Source organism: Astatotilapia calliptera, chromosome 20 (genome assembly GCF_900246225.1).
Source record: "Astatotilapia calliptera chromosome 20, fAstCal1.2, whole genome shotgun sequence".
NCBI classification, from domain to species: Eukaryota; Metazoa; Chordata; class Actinopteri; order Cichliformes; family Cichlidae; genus Astatotilapia; species Astatotilapia calliptera.
This window is the reverse complement of record NC_039321.1, coordinates 9,556,920-9,582,315: the sequence shown is the minus strand read 5'-3', so window position 1 is coordinate 9,582,315 and position 25,396 is coordinate 9,556,920. Positions and strand designations below refer to the sequence as shown.

The 25,396-nt window shown below is 40.5% G+C and overlaps 2 protein-coding genes across 10 annotated transcripts in view; both read left to right on the top strand.

The window, feature by feature from the left end:
* The window catches only part of samd10b (sterile alpha motif domain containing 10b), a 61,835-nt gene extending 50,400 nt beyond the window's left edge, over nt 1-11,435 (top strand). For all 3 annotated transcript variants that reach the window (XM_026153894.1, XM_026153892.1, XM_026153893.1), the window contains exons 4-5: nt 864-1,004; nt 9,780-11,435. In XM_026153894.1, the coding sequence (XP_026009679.1) occupies nt 864-1,004; nt 9,780-9,802 (164 nt within the window). In that variant the 3' untranslated portion in view covers nt 9,803-11,435. The remainder of the gene's footprint in view (nt 1-863; nt 1,005-9,779) is intronic.
* A 4,418-nt stretch (nt 11,436-15,853) lies between these two features.
* znf512b (zinc finger protein 512B) overlaps nt 15,854-25,396 on the top strand; it is a 28,178-nt gene continuing 18,635 nt past the window's right edge. For 2 of the 7 annotated variants that reach the window (XM_026153713.1, XM_026153714.1), the window contains exons 1-2: nt 15,855-17,512; nt 18,828-18,962. In XM_026153713.1, coding sequence (XP_026009498.1) covers nt 18,830-18,962 — 133 coding nt within the window. In that variant the 5' untranslated portion in view covers nt 15,855-17,512; nt 18,828-18,829. Of the gene's footprint in view, nt 17,513-18,827; nt 18,963-19,057; nt 19,090-25,396 lie in introns of those variants that run through there. The other 5 variants (XM_026153712.1, XM_026153711.1, XM_026153717.1 and 2 more) reach the window with 5 other exon arrangements.

Genomic DNA, 25,396 nt, shown 5'->3' with positions numbered 1-25,396 from the left:
TGATGCAGGTATAGAAAAATGAAAAAAACAAAGGTACAGAAGATATGTGCAGGGCAATGAAATGGAAATGAATAGAGTGATATAGAGAGCTGCATGAGTAATGAGTCAAATTATGATTTGGGCGTCGTACAGAGCTGCTGCAGGTATGATGGATTCCTCTTCTTTCTGCGCCTGCGAAGGACGTAGCTCTCCTACTCTCAGTAAGCTCTCTGTGTGCTGCACCTCCACACATACAAGTGTTTGATATTGTGTCTGTGTTCATGGGAGTGCGGCTTGGTTGTAAAAGCTGTTTACTGTGGGTAATGGTATGTTAAATGTGAGTGTCCCCAGGGTTAACTGCCAAACTGTAGTAAAACTTAACCATAGAAAGAGTCTGCCTGTGTGAGCCAGCCTTTTTACTGTTAGCCACCAGGTGGCTGAAGTGCTGACCAGGAAAAGAAAAAACATTTCTAATTTATGTACATAAGAATGTGCATTTCATTTGCCTTTTCTTTTTTGAGATTGGGAGAAAATTCACATTGGAAACATGTGGAACCCACAGATTTCTATCAAATGTATATTTTTCTTATTTTATTTATGTCAGCGACAACACTGCAACATTTAATAGATGCTTTATAACACTCACACACACAAAGAGATGGGTCCTGATATGTTCTTGCAGCTACATTACTGTTACATTTTATCAAATGTAAATGTAGTAGTTAAATGTGTCAGTATTTTCCCATAGGGTTATATGAAACAATATTTCATTTACAAGGGCTAAATCAAAATTTTAAGCTGATAACACTGAAATATCTATTTTATGGCTACTTTCTGAATTAGTGGAGAAAACTATCCTGACGTTTCCCTTCTGTTCCTTGCAGGACGGGCATTGCTGCGTTTAAATGGGGAGAAGTTGGAGAGGATGGGCATTGTCCAGGAGACACTAAGGCAGGAGGTCCTCCAACAGGTCCTCCAGCTGCAGGTCAGAGAAGAGGTCCGCAACCTGCAGCTCCTTAGTAGAAGTAAGATCTCAAGATTTTGTGAGCGAATAACCACGCTGCTGTGCACTTCTGTTTTGTGCCTGTAATTGTGTGCTGGTGTATTGATGTGAGAGAGGGAACAATAACAAGAGACAGGGGAAGAGCAGTTGGGCTTGGTTAAATTGGGAGGTGGCAGCGTGAGACCATTGATGCCTGCTGTGACATACGTGGAGTTGGGCATTCAAGTGCAATTGTTTGTGGCTGTGTGGTTTTATTGAAGGGAGCCCTTGATTTGCTGCACTGCCTCTGAATGGTGACTTCGGTAAATTCTTTTATTTTCCAGCCATCAATAAACTTGCTCAGGCAGGCACTGCTGACCTGGATTCAGACGTTGATGTGGTTTGTGTCTTAAAAGGAGTGTTTTTCTTTTTATCTGCTGCGGTGATTGTTTTGTGTGCGCATTGAGGACTGGGTGGCATCAAAGGGAAACACGTGCACAGGCTCCTTTCTCTGTATGAGCACGATTATATGGTTATTTAAAGCTTCCAACATTTTCAGTACATTTTATATTCCAACTTTAGCAGAATTACCTCATCCAATAGGCCAAATGTAATGATGATAAGTGCCATAGTTTTTCTTGGTGTAAGAGTTTGTATTCAAAGCCAAATGCGGGGCACCTTCACTCAGTTTAAACACTATAATCTTCAAGATCATGACCTATATCAAGAAGCAGCAACATCCTAGCTGAGCACATACCTTGAATAAAAGGGATTCTGCAACATTTAAGGGGAATTGCAAGAAGCTTACAGCCTTAGTCGTTTCTAGATTGTTCAAGCTTAAAACAAAAAATGTCTCGAGGTTTCAGATTATCCTGAAGAACAAAGCTTTTTCTGCAAAATTCAAGAAAAAAAAATGCCCAGTCTCCCTTAACATGAGTGTTTTTGTCTAAAATTGATTATTTTGTTAAATCAGGCTGAGCAGTGAAGTTGTTCTTGTCATCAAGTGATCATCATCAACTGATGGCACAAGGGCTCTTATAATCACCAGTTAGATACAAACAAGTAAATGAAACACTCCTTGTACTTTGACAAGCTCTCCACTTTCAGTATCTGATCATGCATGCTGCTGAAGTTACTGTTTGGTTTTCTGCATATTCCTACTTGCTGCAGACCACTTTGGGGTAAGTGTGGGGAAAATATGTTTATGTGAATTTTAATTTTTCAGTGGCCCATACATAAAGCTGTGTACAGAGCCAGAGAGACGGAAGAGCTACACATCTGGGGCTACAGCACGAAGCTGTACAAAAATCCTGCATGGTTGTGCACTGTTGTCAAGGCATGGACAAGTTTGCCAGTTAAACATCTACAACAAACTAATAACAATAAAGATAAATCATCTTCAGTTTGAGATATAGGGAAGCAGTGAAGAGAGTTTATGTGGTTTAAAATATTATCATGTGATAGTTTGAATTTACATTCAGTAATGAAAACACTGGAGTTGTAGTTCTCTATTAATAAAAATGAATTCTTTAGAGCTTAGAAGCAAAGGTTGTGCCTGAAAGAGCAATAATGTAGATATATTCGGGGTGAGAGGTTGGGGTTGCAGAAAATGTTTGAGAGTTGCTGAATTAAGAATTGTAATTGGTATAAAACCCCTACAGTAATTAATGAATAACAAGAAACCGCACACAGGACTGAATTGGGTGACTACTAAAGACTAAATTCTAATTTGTTTCAGTAAAAGGCGCTGCACTTTCTTTGAAGTGGTAATTATACAAAATCAGTCTCAGGTTAGCACTCAGTACTGTTTGACACGGATGGACCACTCCCTCTCATCTTTTTGCCTCATTCACTTCACTTACAGATAAAGAATGTAAAAGTGCATTTGATGGCATGCGTGCCAACCAAGCATGCTGTATTAAATTAAGCTGAATTAAACTGAGACATGTGATGCAACTTACTGGTAGGCAGAATTGCTTTTGGAAACTTCTATTAACTGGAAAATGCATTGCAATGCAAATGTAATTTCCCAGTTCAGCAGCCTCTGACTTTAAGCTATAAGGCCAAGCTAATTTGGTGCACTCATAAAACACCTGAGTTTCACAGGGTTGCAGGGTATTCAAAGGTGATAAAGGCAGGTCGAGGTGTGAACCCTTGGAAGAAGCGATAATGGGGATGTTTCAGTGGCTGAAATGAAATGAGAAGTGTTATGAGGTGGTGTGATGTGATGAGGTGCTGATGAGGTGCTGATCTCAGGAAAAGATGAAGGTCTGGACTGAAACTGGTTTAGTGTAAGATAACAATCTTGTCATTTTCTAAAAAACAAGTTAATGTTGCAATCAACTTCATGTAACCAGTGTCAAAGTCATCCACAATTTTATTGTCAGAACTTCTCAGAAGTAGAGGAGGAAGAGACACAGCTGTTTTCTAGCCTAAAGTCAAACGTCGCAGTTTGTCAGTGCCTCAGCCAACTTGTATCTTAACCATTCCAGTAACATGGCTGTAGAAATAAGACACCAATGGCTGTCACTTACCTGACCATTTTCATCCAAACCACTGATCCCACTGCTTTTGTATGATTTTGGTGTGCCTGTAGCTCAGGTGGTAGAGCATGTCACCTACAAATCAGAAGACTGGTCATTCGATCGTGGGGCTGCTCCAGTCTGCATGCCAAAAATCCTCGGGCAAGACACTAACCAGGTTGCTCTCCAATGCATCCATCAGAGTGTGAATGTTAGACACAAAGTGCTTGTATGAATGAGTGTGACTAGGTGAATGAGGCATGTTGTTTAAAGCATTTTGAGTGTTCAGGTAGAGTAGAGAGGCACTACATAAGAACCAGTCCATTTACCATTTGCCATAAAGCTTCATAGAGACATTTATGGCCCGCAGATTATCCTCTTATTTCCAAAAGTTCCAAAACTCTTCCTTTATCCCTACCAAAAAAATATGTATTTCAATTTTTTAGTAAAATATATTTCTGATGGAATTAAGTTTCTGTGGATCAGTCACCAGGTGGGGCTGGGTTAAGACGGAAAAAATATGCTGATGTGAGGAGAAAAGGGAATGAGGCTGACGTTTTGGCTTGTGAGTCAGATGTGGAGAAGGATGCTGATGGTGAAACGGAAGATAGAGAGAAAGAAAGAAAGAAGCAGACTCACTCAGTGGTTAATGCATATTAGGATTTAGACTTGTTCATCTTTGCTCACTCCACACACACTTCTAACTATTCTCCCTGAATGATTCGCCCAATACACTTTCAATTCTGGGGTGATTTAGCAGAGCCGTCATACCAGCTGTCAGGTCTGATTCATCTCCAGTGGATTTACCAAAAATTAAATATTGATCTCACAATAACTTTAAAAAAAAAGGGGGGGGGGGGTGAAAATACAGATGCAGCAGTAAAGCTGAATCTGATGGGAGCTTGTCTCTGATCTGAGCCGCGATAGCACACTTTAACGCAACCCTTACAAGGCCCTCACATTATTGATGTCAGGATTGTAGAAGGCTCTGTTCAGTAATTCTTAAGCTTTTACAAGCAGTGCAGACTTTCTCTGTCTCTCTCCAATTCATTAAAAAAGCTGAAACAGAGCTGTGATACAAAATTAAAGGGACAAATTATAGAAAAGAGCACCTAAACACCTGGAGGGTATGATTTGAATATGGAGAGGTGAAAAAGACAAGACTAGTGTGCCATAAAAAGGAGGACAGAGAGCTGAGACTGGAGGTGAAGTGTTTAACAGAGAAAAATACTGGAACTGAAATGAACAGATCACAGAGATAAAGAAATGAGACAGGTGAAGAGGTTAATAAAGGGACATTGATACTTGATCTGATTTCACTTTTATTCTCTGACTACGGGGCCCTACTTTTCTGCTTCTTGTTAATCTGCGTAAAGCAGGCTCAGTTGCTTAAAGCAATGTAATAACATTTCACACTCAGCCAAGAATGAGATTACTTTGGCTGCAAATTATGGTTGAAAATGCTCTTCTGCATGCGATACCCAGTGAAAAACAAAACTCTTGTCTGTGGATAAAAGGGAAGTTTGTCTGTTATTTGATGTCCATAAAAATTGTGGAAAGATTTTTTTTAAGATGTTCCCCATCTGTAAATTTTGATTATTAAATTAAAACATTTCATGATATTTCCATGCCCTGAGAAAATAGCAAAATAAAACTCGAGGTGCAGAAATGTAAAAATAGACTAAAACACTAGATGGGATGGTTGGAGGGGGATGTTTTGGCCTCCACTGCACCAGCTGCGAATGTTCATTTTTAAGATGTCAAGTCACCCAACTTCATGAAAGCCCGTGACTAAACTGCTACTCTGCCCTTTAAAGGTTGGCTGTGGTGACTTCGATGGTTAGGTATTTTTAGTTTCTGTAATAGCAGCCCTTCCTGTGAGCCTCGGAAGAACACATAATCTCTTAAAGTCCTCACAAGCCTTTTCTTTCCTCCCTAAACTCCTGATATTCACTTCTAAAGACTTTGCTAGATTTTTCTCATTGGCTTCTTTTTTCTTTCCTTCTACCATATAAAACATGAATGGAAACAACATAAATAAAACTGATGTTTTAGAAAACACACAGTTCATTTTCAGTCATTGCTGCAGATCCATGTAATGGATCTTGTCTTACTTACTGACCACTCAAAGCACTTTACAACTCACCTGCCTCACAGCCATAATCGATTAAGAATCACCAATTAACCTATAATTCGGGTCTTTTGATTCTAGGCTGAAGGCGGTGTACCTTGAAGAAATCTATCCTAATCAGAGAGAAAGCAAGAAAAGTCCACAAAGAAAGGCCCAAGCAGGGCAAGAGATTCAAACTAGGAACCTTAAGCAGCCTATCACTGTGCTTTAAAAATACATAACTTGTTTGGGACACTAAAAAGCCCAAGGTAAACTCTTAAGGCATACATATATATTCATGTTTGAGAAAAAAAGAATCCATCCATCCATCTTCATCCGCTTTGTCCGAGGCCGGGTCGCGGGGGCAGCAGCCTAAGCAAAGAGGCCCAGACCTCCCTCTCCCCAGCCACCTCCTCCAGCTTATCCGGGGGAATACCAAGGCGTTCCCAGGCCAGCCGAGAGATATAATCTCTCCAGCGTGTCCTGGGTCTGCCCCGGGGCCTCCTCCCGGTGGGACATGCCTGGAACACCTCACCCAGGAGGCGCCCAGGGGGCATCCTTGTCAGATGCCCGAACCACCTCAGCTGGCTCCTTTCGATGTGGAGCAGCAGCTGCTCTACTCTGAGCCCCTCCCGGATGGCCGAACTTCTCACCCTATCTCTAAGGGAGAGGTCAGCCACCCTTCGGAGGAAGCTCATTTCTGCCGCTTGTATCCGCGATCTCGTTCTTTCGGTCACTACCCACAGCTCGTGGCCATAGGTGAGGGTAGGGACGTAGATCGACCGGTAAATTGAGAGCTTCGCTTTTACACTCAGCTCCCTCTTCACCACGACGGACCGGTGCAGCGTCTGCATTACTGCAGCTGCAGCCCCAATCCGTCTGTCGATCTCCGGCTCCCTTCTCCCATCACTCGCGAACAAGACCCCGAGATACTTGAACTCCTCCACTTGGGGCAGGAACTCATCCCCGACCCGGAGTGGGCACTCCACCCTTTTCCGGCTGAGAAAAAAAGAACCCTACATTAATTGGCATGTTTTCAGTTATTCTTTTGATATATGGGCATTTTTGATAACATGACATGAAATTTTTTGCTTTGCAATAGCTCATTTTGCCTCCTTCACCTAATAAGATGTGTTCATGCAGTCCAAGAGTCTTGTTGCTTCTGGTTCCCCTCCAGTGCTCTTTTGAAATTGGCCAAGTTTCTCTCAGAGGGGATGTTTGGTTTCCAAGTGCCTCTTTGCCTTATTTGGCACCATGTTCATATTAGACGACTTCTCCTGACAGATGACACGCTGAGGCTGAGGGCTGTTGACATCCGCGGTCTAGCAGAAGTCATAAGAAAGGGGGATTTTAAGATCATTCCTGATAGCTTCTTCTCCCTGTTTTCAGGGGGTCTGTGGTCACATTGTTGGTAGATGTGTTTGGTTCATGCAAGAAAATGATTCATGTTCCCCTATCTGAAATCTTGTTACGCTCTTTGCTAAACCAGGGTTTAATGTGTTACGCTATGATAATTCCTACCCTCCAGAAACAACATGAAATGACTTAGTTCAGTTTCACAGAAACCTCTTAAAAAACAGGGAATAGAATTTGCATCTGAATTGGAAAAAGGGGGCCTACAGCTATCAGATATTGGATATGTTTTATTTCGTTTTACGGCATGTAAATAATAGTCAAGTAATTGTCAGTGATGAGTAATGATCAGTCAAATGAACAATAAGGGAATTGATAGTAATCTTTTGCATATAAAATACCAATCATCTATCTAACCCATCCAACCATACAGAGGCTGATTCCAGTGAGATAAATGTGTTATGATAGTCAGGGTCCATTTCATGGTTAAAAACAAAGTCCAGCTCACAATGATGTGACTCTTGGAGCATAACCCACCTCACTCCTTTACATATTGTTTAATATTAGACTGAAAAACTTTTGGAATTCACTGTTATAAACTTTTTATCCACTTTTTAAGTCTGCAGACAGTAAGCGTTTGAAATGCAAAACATTTGAAAGAATGTAGATTTACATCCCAGCATCAAAGCTAAATGCAAATTTATACATGAGCGCATCCGTCCTGGCAGTACTATGCAGCATACAGTACTGCTCTTCATGTATACAACCCTGCTACTGTTGGGAATGGTGCGGTGCCTTATCTTTTTTTGTGTGTGTGGATCTTTTATTTGTACTTTTACACACTACATTTCAAGTGTTCTCGGTAGAATTGGTTGCTTTACTTTAGTCAGCAAGTGAAAGGTAAGGTTGATGTCTTTCAAAGCCCAGAGCCACAGCTCTCTTAGGGCAACGTAAACCATGCAGGGGTTGTAACATCTTGAATGCTTTGGGAGAGAGGATTCACATCAGAGCCCAGTGGGAGATCCACCTTCCCTCTTCCTCTTAGCCACTGGTTGCGAATAATATCTTTATAACATACTGTCAGAACACCCCCCCCCCCCCCCCCCCCCCCCCACCTTCTTCTTCAACATATCAATTTTTCATCAGTCATTCTGTGCATTTGTATGCAGCCATCTGCCATATTTTAGACTCTTTCCAGTAATTATCTAAAACTGATGAAGTTGCAATTAACCTCTACAAAACACCAGACACCACCCACCCCCAAATGCAAAAAGAAACCCTGTCAATAGCACTTTGGCTGCCTTACGAGACTGCCTTGGTAACCTTTTTGCTCTGAATCGATTCTGTGTGTTGCCCATCCTTGCACAGCTTTACTCGGAGCTCCCTATGGTGCCCGCCAGCTGAATTAGAATATGAATGAAACTCTGAGTGTGACAGACAGAGAAGAAGGAGGAACATGTCATTTCTCCTCAGAACAAATTTTGCTCAGTTGCGTTTCACCCCCATCCCTCCCGTCTTCCCACCCACCTCCCCTCCTCTGCTTCATCTAGGCTCTGACGACTCCATAGGGAGCTCATTTAAAAGAATTTCTATCACAGAAACTGTTTTCTCTTTGTCTGTGCAAGCCTCAAGTCATATCAGCGCCTCTCTGTCCTGTCTGCTTTTCCATTCTGTCCCTCTGTTGTTTCCTGGTCGAGGTTTACTACGGTTCTACGTTACATCTGTCTGTGTTGGCTGCAAATCTACAGACAGGTATTGTCTCTTCCTTGGCAATCAGAAAAGGAGGGCTTGGAGCTGAAATGCCAACAGTCTGGGAAAGAAAAGTCTGCCGTTCTGCTGACACTGGTGTCATTTTAGGATGCAACAAACTGGCTAGTTGTCAGGGAAACCACCTGGTTGAATCTGTTGTTTGAAAAGACCCAAGAATAGATAATTAGAGAAAAAAAAAAGGTTTGCTAATTAAATCCCTTTTTTGTAAAGCTTTGTAGCCTTTTCTACCTCCAATTATTAATAATTTATTCATCTCCATTTTATTGTCTTTTTCACTACTTAGTACCATTATTCTACTTCTTAGTCAGTCTGCCAGTGCTTGTCCAAATGACTGTTTGTTTTGGAGACTGTTGCTCTGTGACTGAGTGCAGAGTATTACATCAACAGAGATTAATCACAAAAGTTTCACACTAGTGTAAATGTGGTTGTATATTGTACTCGGAACAACAAGCATGAATTTTATTCTGTTGTTCGGTGGTTGTCTTTTTCCCCCACTTCTTTAGTTGAACCTATGAAAAATGCAAACAACAACACAGTTTGATAGCCATGAAATAGTAGTTTTACACCAACATGGTGATTCCCAAAGAGGTATTAGTCAAGTTTAGAGCATGCTGTATCTCTATACGTTGTGCAGTCCCCCCCCCAAGAAAAAAAAAAAACCTGAGGAGACTGAACCAGGCCTGAAGACTATCCACTGCCGATGAATAGTATCTTGGGGGGGGGGGGGGATCTGACACAGGATTATAGAGATGTGTCTGGTCCTTCCATTTATCCATCTACAGTTCACCAAAACCACAATGAAAGGTTGCTGACAATAAGGCATCCTTACTGAGACAAATGCTTGGATATTAGAGAGACTCTTAGATACATCTGTGCTCTCAGGACAGCACAGACTTGCACTGAGTGCATACAGAACAAGCATACCAAGAGAGAAATGTGTATTAACTATTTACTGAGGTCACAAAGGAGTATGATGTAAGAACAAACTAGTGCTGCACTTTCAACCTCTTTTGCATGTGAATCCTATTTATGTATTCCCCTCTCTTCTCTCCCCTCTCTGCAGCCTCCTTTGGAAATTTCTCTTAGCTCATCCCTGGATCCATTTAGTGGCCCTTTCCCTCATCCCTTGTCACAATACGTCTCTAGGAGCCATGGAAGAGCTGCTGTCTTCAAATATGTGAGCGGAGAATCAACGAGTGAAAGGGGAGAGGACGAGCCTATAGACTACATGCCAACCAGTCTGGAGGATTCTCATTCAACACGGCCAATCGGGTTTACAGACACTGAGACAGAGACAAAAACCCCGCTCTAGGCAGGGTTACCCCCTGTAACATACGATAAGATGATAAGATGAAAAGATGAAAGATTAACAATCTTTGTGATGATGTTTGCCTGGCGCGGGTATATCTTCGGTCATAGCAAATCTCCTTTTGGTTTCCTTTCTCAGCTGGAATGCACTGATTGAGTCATTTCAGCAGTAGCTATTGAAATTATATGTATTTGACATAAGTAGCGGTTATTGAATGAATTATTTTTTGACATGGTTTCACTTAGTTTGTAATAAGCATTTGGCCCAGTGGCAAAGGAAATGTGGATGTAACCATAGATTTATAGGCAGAGCTACAATTTAGACAATGGAACCTTACATTTAATCTTTATCTCCCTGTAAAGTAACAACCATGAGCGTATTCAAAGGTAATTAGAGCTTTTGTTAAAAGCATTTGACTAATGCCAGTTTAATCAACCCCTCACCCACGTGTCACACTGCATTTTCCTCTCAGGACATCGGTGTCAGAATTTGCAGGCTTGGAAGATGAACATTAACACTTCAGGCTGAATGTCATTCCCACAATAAAATTTTTGTATTGTGACTAATCTGCAGTATTTCAGTGAGAATTTAGAAATATATATTATAGGGTGTGAGCATTGTAGAGTAACATACACTTTAATGTGTGTATACTGTAACAGTTCTTTGGTCTTTTATTAATGAAATGGATCCAAGGGGCTCACAGAGTTAATGAGATTATAATTGCTTGATAAAGCAATAATGCTAGTGCTAAAAGGTGAAGAAGATGCACATCTGTAGAGATGGGATGCACCGTGTGAGTGTCTGCTGACGGAAATAAACACCTTGCCCTCTACAGTGGCAGTACTTGCAAGCCTTGTAGTTTCAGTCCTTTGTCTGTGATCATGTATACTGTATGTCACCTCTTACACACAGATACAACAAGAAGGATGGGTCTCCGTTTGTGTTCCATCTTGTTTCTCTCCCTGATGTGACGCTGTACTGTCAAATGGTCAGAAAACAAGATACGGTTGAGATTCCCACTGTGAACGAAACCAGCACCTTTGATGTCCTTCTAGGCAACAGCAGACAGCGACGATGACAATGATGCTCAAGACGGATGACTAAATCAGTGAAATGAAACGTTAAAAAAAAACAAAAAAACACACAACTTCCAAAACATCTGCACCAACCATCTTCCAACTGTCCTTTTACAAGGACGCTTTGAGTAATGTGAGATATCGACTGTTAAATGGGAAGAAAACACACTTTTATTTTTAGATGAAAAAATGTACTGTAAATACTGGTTTACATTGACTGATGATTTATGACCTGCAAAAGGAGAAAATGTTTCTCTGTTTTACAGATTCAACAGTGGAATGGAAAATGATGAAAGCTGTCATCATGTTTTTTGAATAAACTAACTGAGATGAATTGTTAGTTGAGTTTTTAATCGGCAGCCTTTGAAATGCATGTATTTGACAGTAAAATAACAATGGGGGGGGGCACAACAAATGACGCTAAAAAGAGGAGACAAGACAAAGGAAGGCATAAAAGAAAGAATGGAAAAGAAACAAAAAAAAAACAAGCCCCAGAACATAATCACACTTCAGCCTGATATACACCGCCAAAACCTATGAATCAGCCCTTTATTTAGTCAGTCTTACAATATAACATCCAATATTTTTCCAAGATAGAGAGATATTTTAAGTTATTTAAGTTAAAATAATTTTCAAAACTACAATTGGTTCCTCTACCCTTCTTGAAACACAGCGTCTGATTGGAAACAGATTTTTGGCAAGCAGTGCTCCCATTATCAAAATGGCTACAGAGCCAAACGATAGATTGTCCTCTCTGTTTCGACAAATCAACCAGAGTCTCACTTGGAAAGGAAATTGGTTTGGATATTTTGAAATAAATACACCAGACACATCCAAAAATAAATGCAACGCAGTTCCATTTTTAGTTTTGAAGCTGTTAAAAAGGTTGTTTTGATGGTCAAATAATGTTTAAGACTTCTAAAAAAATGAATATGTAGCTCAAACTGTGAAATAACATTTTTATTTTCTTGCTAAACAGAGAGAAATGCAACTTGTGGGTTTCTACCTTCATTATACATAAGCAAAGATGAAAATGCATAGAAACATTTCTTTTTATTTTGTTTCACACATGGTAAAACAGTAATTCATTTCCTACACACAAACCTTTGTTTCAATTAAAATGACACTGTATCCATGCATGAAAAGAAGCAGGAAGAAGAATAAATTCTTATTAACGCCTATCTATAACCATGCAAGTACGCACTGACAACCAAAATACACTCTGACACTATTCTACACACAACAAAACAAGACAAAACAGCAATCAGCAATGAGCAATACCACTAAATAGCAAATTAAAAAGGATAATTCTTTCTATAATTAACTCCTGTTATTTGAATCTTCTTCATATTGGTTTAACATTTTATTCTTATAGCACCTTTTAAATTGATAAACATTTGTACAACCCTTAAGATGATCATGGAGAGAATTCCACATTCTTATACCTATAACAGTTGGACTCATTTGCCTTCGAGTGGTCCGAGCAAACCTTAAAATAAAACTTCCTTCTACTATCCCCATTTTCTGAACACAATACAAATAATCTTTGTAACTTCAGAGGCAATGTTTTATTTTTTGCCCTAAACATAATTAATAATGTCTGTAATTTCACTATATCTTCTAGTTTTAATAATTTCAATTTTATAAACAAAGTATTTGTGTGTTCTCTGTATTTAACATTATGCATAATACGCAGTGCTCTCTTCTGTAATAAGTATAATGGTTTCATATTAGTCACAAACACAAACACTTGGTTTTAAAAGGTCACAAAACTTCCCCTCAGAATCAAAAAGTGCTTCTAGAAATTATAATTTGGCGTTATTACCTTAAATGAAGTGTGTTTATAATTTCAAGTGCGTAAAAATGTTCAAAAATAATTTTTTTAAGAAAAATTAACTCAATTTGAATTACAGTTACTGAATATTTGTTCCAGAAGTCGCACGTGCTTCCTGAATTGTGGGTCCATCTGTGACGACTCTGACTCTGTGAATGCAAAATAGTGCTACACACGATTATTGTGTCTTGCATGCACATTCATGCACGCACACTCACAAACACACACACACACATTGGCATCCAATTACTGAGAGACATGAAGCATCTCACCTGTTAATAACAGGGCACATGTATGATAAACAGAGTCGGTGAACAGTAGCTTTCTCAAGCTTGACGGGAAAAAAAAAATCTGGCGCAGATGGTTGGATGGTGCAGTTAATTGGATGCTGTTTACTGTTAAGTGTCTTTTCTTTCTCTGTGTGGCATTTGTAGATGAATGAATTCCTTTCAGAAAGCTGCTCTTTTATGATTATTCGCTAAAATACCCCAAAGCTGACACCCTTCTACCAGATTGTTTATCGTTATCTGCTAGTGACTTTGATCAGATGGATCTTAGTCATATGACAGCACTGAAATTGAATGAAAAACACTCTGTCCCCTCTCATCAGCTATATCTGTTGACAAGCCCTTTAACGGTTGCTTGAGTGAATTTCCTCTATGGAATAAACTTAAACAGCTAGAGAATTTAATTTTTACTGGCATCCCTCAGATGTTAATACAGAAAACTAGTACAAAACACATTAGCATGAAATAGTGCATGCCTGCTCCCCAGACTTTCACTGGAAAGGTCAATAACAGTCAGCTGCTGGTTCAACTTTTCAAGAGCCTTTAAGTGCACAGACCACTCCACCTGGCCAATTTTATAAACTATTAAGTAGCCTTTTGCTCACTCAGCAGAGCAGGAGTGGGAACATTAATCACTGCCATGGTTGGAAGTCTTAATCAGGGGTCAGACTAGGCTCTGTATGAACTATTCATTAACAGCCATTAAGGAAAGCAAATTTCAGGATCAGCTGGATATTCGGTGTAGAATGGCAGAAGCCAATTGCACCCCGCAGACTTGGTTTGTCAGCTGAGTGTCCCCTCTGGCCTAACAGATCAGAGATCAACCCCAACAGTGTCTGTACCAACACGTGTCGCTGCATAAAGTCCAGTCACTATGGAAGAAATATAGTATCATCAGAATTCAACTATTTTTAGACATTGAATTTATAACACTGAATTTTTATCCTCCAAATTTCCCTGCAAAAATATTCACCTGCAAAAATTCACCTGCAAAAAATTCACCATCAAATATTATGGAAGAAATATAGTATCATCAGAGATGATACTATATTTCTTCCATAAGTCACACATTAAATAGCGACAACAATGCTGCAGGAACCCAAATATTTCTATCCAGTAATCAACAAGAACGGTTTCTAACACAAAACAGGACTGCACTGCTCCCTTGTGGAAGAATCCGGATAAACCTTGACTGAAAAGAATAATGAAACTATATGAAAGCTTTTCAGTGGTAATAACTTAATGTTATATAGTCCAATCGTGTGAAATTAGTATCTATGACTATTCCCCACATGGGTTTATCTTTTTATTGCAAAAACATGAAGCCACATAAAAACCTAACCACTTTGTATGTTAAATACCACAAAAGTGACTATCCCTCTCTCTCTCCATAGATAGATGGATGGATGGATGGATGGATGGATGGATGGATGGATGGATGGATGGATGGATGGATGGATGGATGGATGGATGGATGGATAGATAGATAGATAGATAGATAGATAGATAGATAGATAGATAGATAGATAGATAGATAGATAGATAGATAGATAGATAGATGGATGTGTGGTGGTTAACACTGTTGCCTCACACAGTTTGACTCCACCATCTCCACTGAGGTATTTCAGTAGTTGTATTTCTTGTTCCACTAGCCCACTTCTCATGAGTTTGTCTTGGTTTCCCAGCATCTGATGTGGACTTTAGTAAACCAGGTCACATCCAAGTTGGTATAAGTGTCACGTTTTGCATATGTGTCATGCTCCAGATCTAGCCTGGGGACCCTTCCTGGACACATGCTGATAGGGACATATATACACTCACTGATCACCTTATTAGGTACACTTTGATGGTGACTGGACTGGCTGGACTGTCTTGGACCTCATATCCTTCAGAACTCTCTTATTTTTTCCTCTCAGAGGTTCATTATTATTGCAGGATCTCTGTGTTACAATATAAAGCTTTGGATAATTTTAGCCATTCTCCTCTGACCCCTGGCATCAGCTAAGCATATTTGCACAGGCGACTGCTGCTCACTGGATATTTTCTCTTTTTTAGATAATTCTTTGTAAACCCTAGAGACGGTTGTGTAGGAAAATCCCAGTAAGAGTTTCTGAAATACTCATAAAATCCCGTCTGGCAACCATGCCACATTCAAAGTCACTTAAATCACATTTTTTCCCTAGTCTGATGCTCAGTTTTAACTCCAGGAGTCCATCTTGACTCTAGGGATGTATATATGGCCATTCTGAGACACAGCAAAGGAGTTGGCAAAAATGCTGGAGACCGTGATGAGGTTAATTTTACTTTGTATTTATTATTGCTTTTTATCTTAATTCTTTTTCACTCATTTTGTTTTGAAAAGTGTCCCATTGTGCACTAATGTTTTTTTTCTCATGCTCAAGTGCATGCAGGTCTTGGGGTCATGATATTTTTCATCAAGAAAAACCTTTTTAATCGCTAAACTCGCGCCTTCTCGGAAATATTTATTAGGCATTATTGAAATACCAGTAATACTTTTACATTAGTCAAACCTGCTATAAAAATGAGGATCTACCGCCCTCCTCTGGCAATAACGATCCCACATAAATTACATCATGGTTCCTGATGATTTCCACTAATAGGAAATATCGGGTCATGATGACTGGCACCAATCAAAGACTAGCAGGGACCCTCTGTTGTTTTACTGGAAGTGAGTGACGTGGCAGTGATGCTGTGAATGATTAATTTAGAAAGAGAGAGAAGAAGAAAAAAAAGATGTGGGCTCACACCATATGTGAAGCATTTATTATTCTGTGTTAAATGGGGAAATGCCAGTCTGTTCATATAGCCCGTAACCAGCTTGCAGCTATACAGCAATTAAAGACCCAGCAGTGTTACTGACTGCAGGCCTGTGTGCTGTTAAGCTGCCATTAACATCAAAAAGGACTAATGGCTTATGTCTAAATACTGACCTTGAATTGAAAACACAGCATCAAAGACTTTTTACTCTTTACAAAACTCTGGCTTTAAATGCAAAATATTGAGCCAATTAATAATTCACTTTTTTATGTGGAGCCTTTTGCTCTTATGTATAGCCTTACTAAATTATAGGCATACTTGATATTTCAGAGGCTTTTTTTGGAGGGAGCTACTTGCAGTGACTACAGCACCGGCCTGGTATGACAGCTAGAACAGCCTGCCACAGACTGGACAAGAAGCCGTTATCGGCTACGCGGGAGGACATGGGAAGAACATTTTGGCTGCAGCTAGATTAAAATAATTCGCTAAGGGTTTGTATACGGAATTTAAGCCCTGACCCTTTTTTTTTTTGTCGTCAGGAGCGAGCGCCGTTACGTCGGAAGAGTAGCACGAGCCGGTATTGCAGCGAGTTTATTAGCCAGAAAGCCCACTATTATTCAGCTCGAAAATTGATAATAATAACGCGAGAGTTTGCAAGTTGCCTCAAGACTGTAGTCGCAACTGTCAAAGGTGGAGTGGATACGCGCATGACCCAACACACATTACTGTAATACTGTACACGGCCGCCGAGATAATATCCGTATAAAAAAACGAATAATCCCGAGGTAAGGAGCGAGGAGTGAACCAAACCCGACCGAGATTTGGCGCTTCTGCTGATTCGTTTTCGTTCGTTTTCTTTTACTCTAACCAACAGACTCACAGCCGTCGAAATTACTGCACTAAACATATTTTTGTGCCTCCCTTTAGCTCCAGCCAGCGCAAGGATTTTTTTTTACTCCTCCTTCGTAATAAAGTCGCCATTTTGCTTCACTGCCTATATAAACCATCCCGTATTCTAATATTTTTTCTCAAGGAGTCGAGGGCTCTGTCTTTCCTGGCTATTTCTATTAATTTGGAGAGTTTAACGAGAAGACAAGGGTTGGAGAAGTGCCTCGTGGTATACATATTAATGCACGAAAGGAGAACGAGAGGGGGGGGCAAGGCAATTGGAAGCTGGAAATAAGGTGAAAGTATCCTGGATTTCTTTTCATGTTCAGACGAATTTATAATTTCTCATCTCCTGCACTGCTCTTTTTTACCGTCCACCTGGTCGTCGTCTGCAGACTGGGGGGGACAGGACGACGGTGACGACTGTCCGCTTCCTTTCAGGCCCCCCAAGCTCAACCTGACCGCTCCTTGACGCACAGCAGGTGTGATTGCCATGTAACTTAACGTTGGTGAAAAAAAACGCCTACTTTGGTGCCTGTCTCCTGCCCCTGACCTCCTCCTACCTCACGTGGATGACCCGGGGCCACCCGGGCTCTGGTGCTGGGTGACTGCTCGACAGTTAAGGTAGGTGTGGCCGGGGAGGAGGAAGAAAGTAGAGCACTATTTTAGTTAACCACATAAATAGGCAACTCAGACCTTGTTGTAGTTGTCAAACAGCGTGGCCGTGTGCCACGTGCGGTGTTAAAATACTTATTTCTAGGTTGGTCTCTCAGCAGATTGTGAGAGGAGATGTGAGTGGGTGTCACGGGGTTTTGTTGTGTCTAGCTAAGTATATGGTAATAAAGTTTCTGTAGCAGGTTTGTGTTTACATGTAGATTTAATCGTTTACGAAAACCCCAGCTGCAATGTATTTATTCATTTATTTATTTATTAGGAGGATGCTGTTGAAACACTGTGGCAAATCTAAAAGGGGGTTATCCTACATAATTATTACAGGGTTGCACAGTAAGACTCACCATCAATCAGCCATATCTTTCTCACCACCTGTTTATTTTAAGTAGTTATGAGCTGATCTGTAGCCCATCTCTTCATGCTCTGATACATCATACCGGAAAAGGAAGATGCCTAGTGTTAATGTGTGAAAGATTTCATCAAGTTGCACCCTGCAGCAAGTTCACCATGCATTTTATAGTCAAAATCATCAAAACTTTACAACTACTGTGAACGCTTTATCTCTGTGGTATTCACGCAGTGAATTGCACAGCATGTAAATGGACACCGAGTGGCCCCCATTGAGTGACCCTTTGTGTGCTTTGTAATTCATTAGGAGAGTGACATGAATGTGTGCTAAGAGAAACCATGTTGGATTGTAATCAGTACCACTCACCATAATTAGCAATTGTCAGCCTCTATTCAGAAGGCTGTTCCTTCCTGATGGGGAATGATGTTTAAGCACAGAGAGTCTGAACTTGACATGTACAATATAAGCATCGGGATTGATAGATGTAATGTATCTCAATTGACCTGAACTAGAGATCGCTGGTTTTCATAGTAAAGAAAGCTTGCACAGCTGCTCAGGAGCGTAGCTTTGTATCCCCACCATCTCTTTGACTCACCTTTTGTCTAATGGGCAGAGCATGAAGTTAGTGTGCGAGTGAGAGTATTGATTTTGAAATGAAAACATGGAAGGTCACACCCTCATTATCACACGTGTGCCTGCGCTCAGATAACCTTCAGGCCAATAGCACTGATGGCCAACATAAAGAAGCTGCATTATTGAACAAGGAGACAGCATCAGCACACGCTATTGATGCAGCAGACTTTGCTAATAATGTTTTGACAAACAATGGATTCGGATTAATGAGCAGCAGAAGCATTTCCGATATTACCTTTAGCTATGTCTCCTGTGTGTTTGTACCCCCTCGTTTGTACATTGCAGGCATGGAGAGCCCAAGTGGGCCCAAGCTTGGGAAGCTGTCCTCATCAGGGCTGTCGAGGGGCCGAACGCCCAAGCATGGACATCCCCAGGAGCAAGTTAGAACCATGTCAAGCCCTGAAAACCACAGCAAACATAGTGAGTGACGAGCCGCTACATTTTGTTGAATGAATACAGTGTGTGAGTTCAGCTTTTGTTGGTATGACTCAAGTTTGCTCCTGGACTGATTCTAGGATGAAGTTCATGAAGCGATACAGTGTGAAGAGTAGGTACTGGGTGCATACAGCATGACATACTAACACATATATGACAACTGAATTTTTCGTTTTTGCATATTTGTTTCTTAGATCCAGCAGGTTTGCATTGGCTAAAGTTTTGTAATTCCAGCTAGTGCACTTTAGTGTGCTTTCTCAAGGATTTGATTAGCATACCATGCATGCAGGGGTCTCTGTAGCTGCTTTTTTTTTTTTTTTTTTTTTGAATGGATTATATTTTATTAGAAATCAATGGTTTCAGGTTCAGTGTAATTCTACCCCACAGTAGAGCCTGGAAACTCCAGCAATTTCCCTGAGACTGCTTTACAGTGAGAAAAGCAAACAAACAAGAATTGCCAAGCACTGACACAAGTGAAACCCCAGGCCATCTGGATGGAAATGGAAGATTTTGGAAAGAGAGGGCCAGACTGGGGAATTATTTTTCAATCCAATAACCAGTAGATCATCATGACTTTGTTAATAGCGGTGGGCAGGCTTGGAAAAATGGGGCTGTTCTAATATGACCCAGTTGTTTTGGTTGCTACAAAATAGCCTCTCATTCCCAGACACACAGAGCACAAACACTAGACTAGGTGCTTCGGTTTATTTTCTTTTCATGTTATTATTCAGCCCTGTAGGCCAGAGTTTCATACTGTTGTGCATGCATGTGTTTCTGTGTATGTTTGCTTGTTGTGGTTATTAATGCAAAGCTTGTGTTGCAAGAAATGAGAGTTCGGCGACACATGGTACAAAAAAAAGTGTGGAATCCCTTTACTAAAATCTTTCTTGTATGATCTTTCATGTATTTATGACTGTCTGCAAGATCTTCCCATAGTTAGAAATAAAACACTCTCCTCAACTTCTCATTGTGTAGGGTCTGGCAGCTGATTGGCTGTTTTTGCTGTTGAAGTACATTTGTTTTTTGAATGAAATGGTTTTCTCTGCAGCCTCTTAAAGCTTTGTGTTTTATGGGCATTTTTTTACACTTTATTACTCAGTAAATAAGAGGAGTTTATAAATCAATCAGCAGAAAGTTTGTGCTGGGCTCTGCTCTGATCGATGTGAGGCTAAAGACAAGAGATTAGATACACACTTTTGGCTTAGCTTCACTAATGAATAACTCTGATGACTGCGCGTTTTACTGTGTGCGCGCGTCTTAAAGTAATACTATAACAGGTGATGGATTGGCCCTGGTTTTTATGGGGCTTTTTCAGGTTACTTAAGATTCTGCTATTTCTGTGTGTCTATTTCATTTTCTCTTTTTACACTTGATCTGTTCGGACTTGCAATTATGTTGAGCTTCTAAGTGATACCAGTAGTATTTAGATCATGTTTGATACTGCAAGTCTGTGCTATTGTCTGTTTTAAGAATAGCTTCTGGCACAAAAGATAAGAATCTATGTTCCACTATGTCTAAGGAAGCTTAGCTGGTAACATTGCCAGCTGGTTGAGATTTATCTTCTCTAAGAACCACAAGGAGAGAGACAGATCTTCTCCTGGAGCACATGTAGATTGTACTGACCAATAAGAAGATGAATATAGACATAACATACAACACGGGAAATGTATAAGAAATTCTACATTTCCATTTTAGGAATATAGTTAAATTTTGTACAGTTTGGAATATGATTCATAAACCAGTAAGATATTCATTGACTGACTGACTGTGCCAAATTGTGTTTCAAACACCAAGCAATCTTTTACAATTTTCAGTCTCCTTAACTTATTATTTAGAAATTTTATAGATGTTATGATAAGGAGAAATGCTACAGTGGTGATATAATGAACCTGGCACTGGCCTGTCTATCCCAGGGGGGATATGAACCTCAGTTTGGGGAAACAAAGGCATCAATATCTAAGGCTCCCTATGAAGGTTTTTCAGTCCATGCTCATTGCACACAGTGTGCTCTTCTGATAGCCTCATTATCTGCCCTCATCCCACTGGTTACTTCTTCATTTTTCATTTTATGTCCATGGAGAGTTTGGACTGTTATGTTGCGTTATCAGTTCTCATGTTGGCCCATAAATCTCCAGCTGGAAACTTTGCATGATGTAATAGCGGAGAAATCCCGTCTGGCTGTTGTACTGGTGGTTTCCTGAAATCACTATGTGCCTTCATATGTGACAACAAAACCTGGGTTTGTGTGCTTTCCTAGAGTGTTGTGGTTGAGCTGTCACCTTGCCACACCAGAGAAGTCACAGGAAAGAATGTGGTCCTTGAGGGTGATTTGCGCGCTGTTTCTCTCTTTTGTGCTTCAAGATGTTTCCTATTAATGTCTTGTTTGATTCTAAAGCTAAGTCATTTTTTTATTTAGATAGAACTAATGCTGTTTTGCCAAGTGCTGTAGGCCCTGAAAATAGTTACCTTTCAGCAAACGTTAACCCAAGTCTAAATAAGTAAAACCTGGATGTGTGAAAGGCCGCCCCCTTCTTTACCCTCTCTGACCCCAGAACACACTATCCAGTCAGCATGTTCTGTGTAAGAGGAGATGAGCGCTCCAGATTTGTTGTTGTATGGTAACATAAGTGGGTTAGGAGGGGAGCTGAGAGCGTGATAAGTTTTATGCTTGTGGCTGTGTGTGAATGATAATGTGCTATTTGGTGCCATTTGTTTGTGTTTATGTTTATGCATCTGTTCGTGCCTGTGTTTGCCCTAGCATGTGTGTTCTCATGCTACACTTGTCTACCCTGCTGTGGGGACCTTCTTTTCAGGTCCACAGTTGCTCTCTATTGACCTGGTATATCTGCGTCAGTATCCGTCCATCAGTCTCTTGCTTTTCCTCTAAATGTGCTGCTTTTTCAAGCTTTCTCTCACTTACTTGTTGTCCAGACGTGACTGTCATTGCTCACTGTTCTGTTCTTCCTCAGCCTCCTCAACTATTTCTTGCTTACGTATTAGCAGTGACTTAACCTCACTATTCCTGCCACTTCCCATTCCTTCTTCAGCCTGTTCCCAACCGTTACCCTCACTTCTGGTCTTCACTCTAATCACATTTCATATTTGTTACATTTTCTAGGGACTTCCTCTTAATGGCTTGAGTCTATCAAATCAGTAAAATAACAAAATATCAAATCAATAAAAAGCTATAGATTGAGACTGTTTGTTTTTGGGTAGAAATTGAATTCTGGTGCTTTTCTCAGCCTGATGCTACACCTCATTTTGAGGAGAGTCCTTTGTCATCTTTGTCACACCTTCACTTGGCAGACTTGTGGATGGTTGATGAGAACGAGTACAGGGAAATGGGAGAGGAGAGAGATTGAGTTGGTGAGTCACTGTCCATAAGGAGGGTATTGCAAACAGTTTGTAGCAGGCATTGTCTCTCGGCACACATATAAAGTGCTGGATGCCCTGTTGCATAGGCTTATTTTATTATTATGTTGTTGTTTTTTCAAGTGTCTGTATATGCTGTGATGCACAGCATATACAGGACCAATCACTGGGGAGTTTACAATTGATGCAATTGTAAACTCCCCAGTGATTGGTCAGTTCTCCATTATCCCTCAGGTTTTATCTAAAACTGTTGCGATTTGATGTCACTAAACATGGCATTGGCTGTGGGCCAAATAAGTATCAAGTAATTCATTGAGTTTCCAATAATATGAAGCATGCTGTTGATGTGGAAGGCTGTAAAATCAATACAGGTCTGAAGAAGCTGTTGAGGTACAATGAGTCACCAGATTATGTAGCAGAAATCTCAAGCCTGAGCTCTATTCTTGGCTGCTTTACGTGTGGTTTAGTGGTGGAAGTAAACTGATATTCTACCACATGTCTGTGTAGTGATCCCTGGCCTCTCAAACAAAGTGATTCCCCATACAGTAAGTCTGCGGGCAATAAAAATTGGCATTCATTAGGACACTGAAGAATCTCCCAGTGTAACTGTTTTCACTAAGACTGAGTGACTAGTGCAAGTATAGAAATAAATGTAATTATTTTATATATCCATTTTCTTACACTTGCACAATTCAGGGTCATAGTTGGAGCCTATTCCAGCTGTCCACCCAGACAGGTCACCAGTCTATTACAGAGAGGCAGATTTCCATTCAAGCTCACAATCGCAGCAATGGACAATTTAGAATCACCAGTTAACCAAACGTGTTTAGGTGGTGGGAGGAAACCGTAGTGCTCTGAGAGAAGAACCCTTGCAAGCAAAGGGAGACGATGCAAATGTCACACAGAAAGACCTCCAGTCAACCAGTGGTGTCAAACCAGGAGCTTTTTGCTTTGAGGCAACAATGTTAACCACTGGACCAACAACTCTCCCTGAATAATGCAAGTGATAGCAAATGCCACAGTCTATGCCAGCACTCAGAATGGTTTAATATTAGGAAATAGGTGAAACAAATAGGAAGGTGGTGCCACTAGACAAAAATCCAAAAGTAACCTATCAGCATATTATAAATTGAGTTGTCTAAGAGGAGTTTTTACTCCTGCAACTGCTTTCGGCTCTGTTCTGCCCCATGATACGGAAACTTTGGCCAATCTGATCTTTTCTGGAAAAGAACAGTCAAATAGTGTAGCATAGTATGAAGAAAAAGTTTGGGTATAAAGCAACCCACTGTGCAGTGGGCTAAGGAGAGGGCATTCTTAGAGGAAAGCTGGATTTGATTTCTTTGTAAAGCCATAAGTCAACATTGGCATTATTTTAATACATACCAACACATACATATCAAACTGGCAGGGTGGAATGGGGCTCAGAACAGAGAAGGAAAAGCTGTGGAAGGCGGGACATCTACTTTCAAATTCTGGTCCTTTCCTAGATTGCTGCCAACAGGAACTCTAATTTATTTTGCAAATAAACCAGTGGAGCTCCACCTTTTATTTGTGGTTGTGTCCACTTTTCAGTTAAGGCAACCCAGAGCAAAGGTATGTTTTCTTGCAATGCTCTATAAATTATACAGATTTATAAACATTGCTACTGATGAATTGCTGTTTCCTTTCCATTAAAAAAATAATGAATTTTGACAGATTAGTTAAATGTTTGTGTCTTTCAACAAGTGGATGTATGTAAAAGATTAAGCTCAGATGGTTACACAAAGCAAGAGATAGAAAGGAGGGAGGGGAGAAAAAGACAGAGAGAGAGCGAGAGAGAGAGAGAGGAAAGACTAAGATGGAAAGTGAGAGCCAGACTCACTGAGACTCTGGGGTTTTTTTTCAGTTAGCTGTATCAGGGTAGTAAGACTTGTCTGGTGTTGCTCCACCTCACTCCTTACTCACTGTCTGGAATCAGGCCTGACTGTGAGGGAATATAGGAACGTCTTCAAAAGGAGGTGTGTATATAAATGGAACAACTGTTGTGCGTGTGTGTGTGTGTGAGAGAGAGAGAGAGAGAGAGAGACAGAAAGAAAGAAGGAGGGAGGAAATGAGAGAACATAATGTAAAATAGCATATAAATATGTGCGTGTGCTTGTATAAAAGCGGTGAACTGTTGCTAAATCAAATGTGTGAAGGAAGGAAACAGTAAGCAAGAAGAAGTTAAAGCACAATAGACAAAAATTTATAGCAGAAACAGAGATGTTAGTAAGGTCCTGTGGTTGCATTCACTATAAAAGCTGCACAGCTTGCACATGCTGTACAGTCATCTGCTAGTGCGTTTGCTCTGCAATGAGTCCAGGTGTATTCGTTTATACATCTAGCGTCTGTTGAGATTGAGGAAGTACTGTGTCTTGTCTTTTTTTCATGAAGTAGCATGAGTGGTGAGTGATGTTGTTTGTGTGTTGTCTTTCTAAACTACAGCATGTCTAAAACCAACTGTGAAGGCACAGACAAAGGCTCCTGTGTGACTGTTTGTCAAGGAAAACAAATGACTGTTCTGTGTGTGTATATGTGTGTGTACATTTGTGGGTAATGTGTGAACCCTTGCACTCAGGGAGAGCAGTTGCAGGCGTAGCTAGGAGAACTCAGAGGTTATTTGAGATCATTAGACAGCTGCCAACACTCCTGGTTCTCTTCTCTTCTCTTCTCTTCTCTTCTCTTCTCTTCTCTTCTCTTCTCTTCTCTTCTCTTCTCTTCTCTTCTCTTCTCTTCTCTTCTCTTCTCTTCTCTTCTCTTCTCTTCTCTTCTCTTCTGTCAGTGTTAACCATTCTCTTCGCTTCTGTGAGTGTTAACCAGTCTGCTGCAACAGTTGCAGACAGCTGGGAGCGAGTCACACTCTGACATTAGTTGAACAGCTGTTTTATCCCTATGGTCTGCGCCTGAGAACTGGGGTTTAGATTTGCCACAATAGACCTGCTTTGTTTCCTACCAAGACAATGGTTGTGATTGCCTGAATGTTTGAGCACAAGTGTGCTAGCCATAGTCATTTCAAACAAAGTAAAATG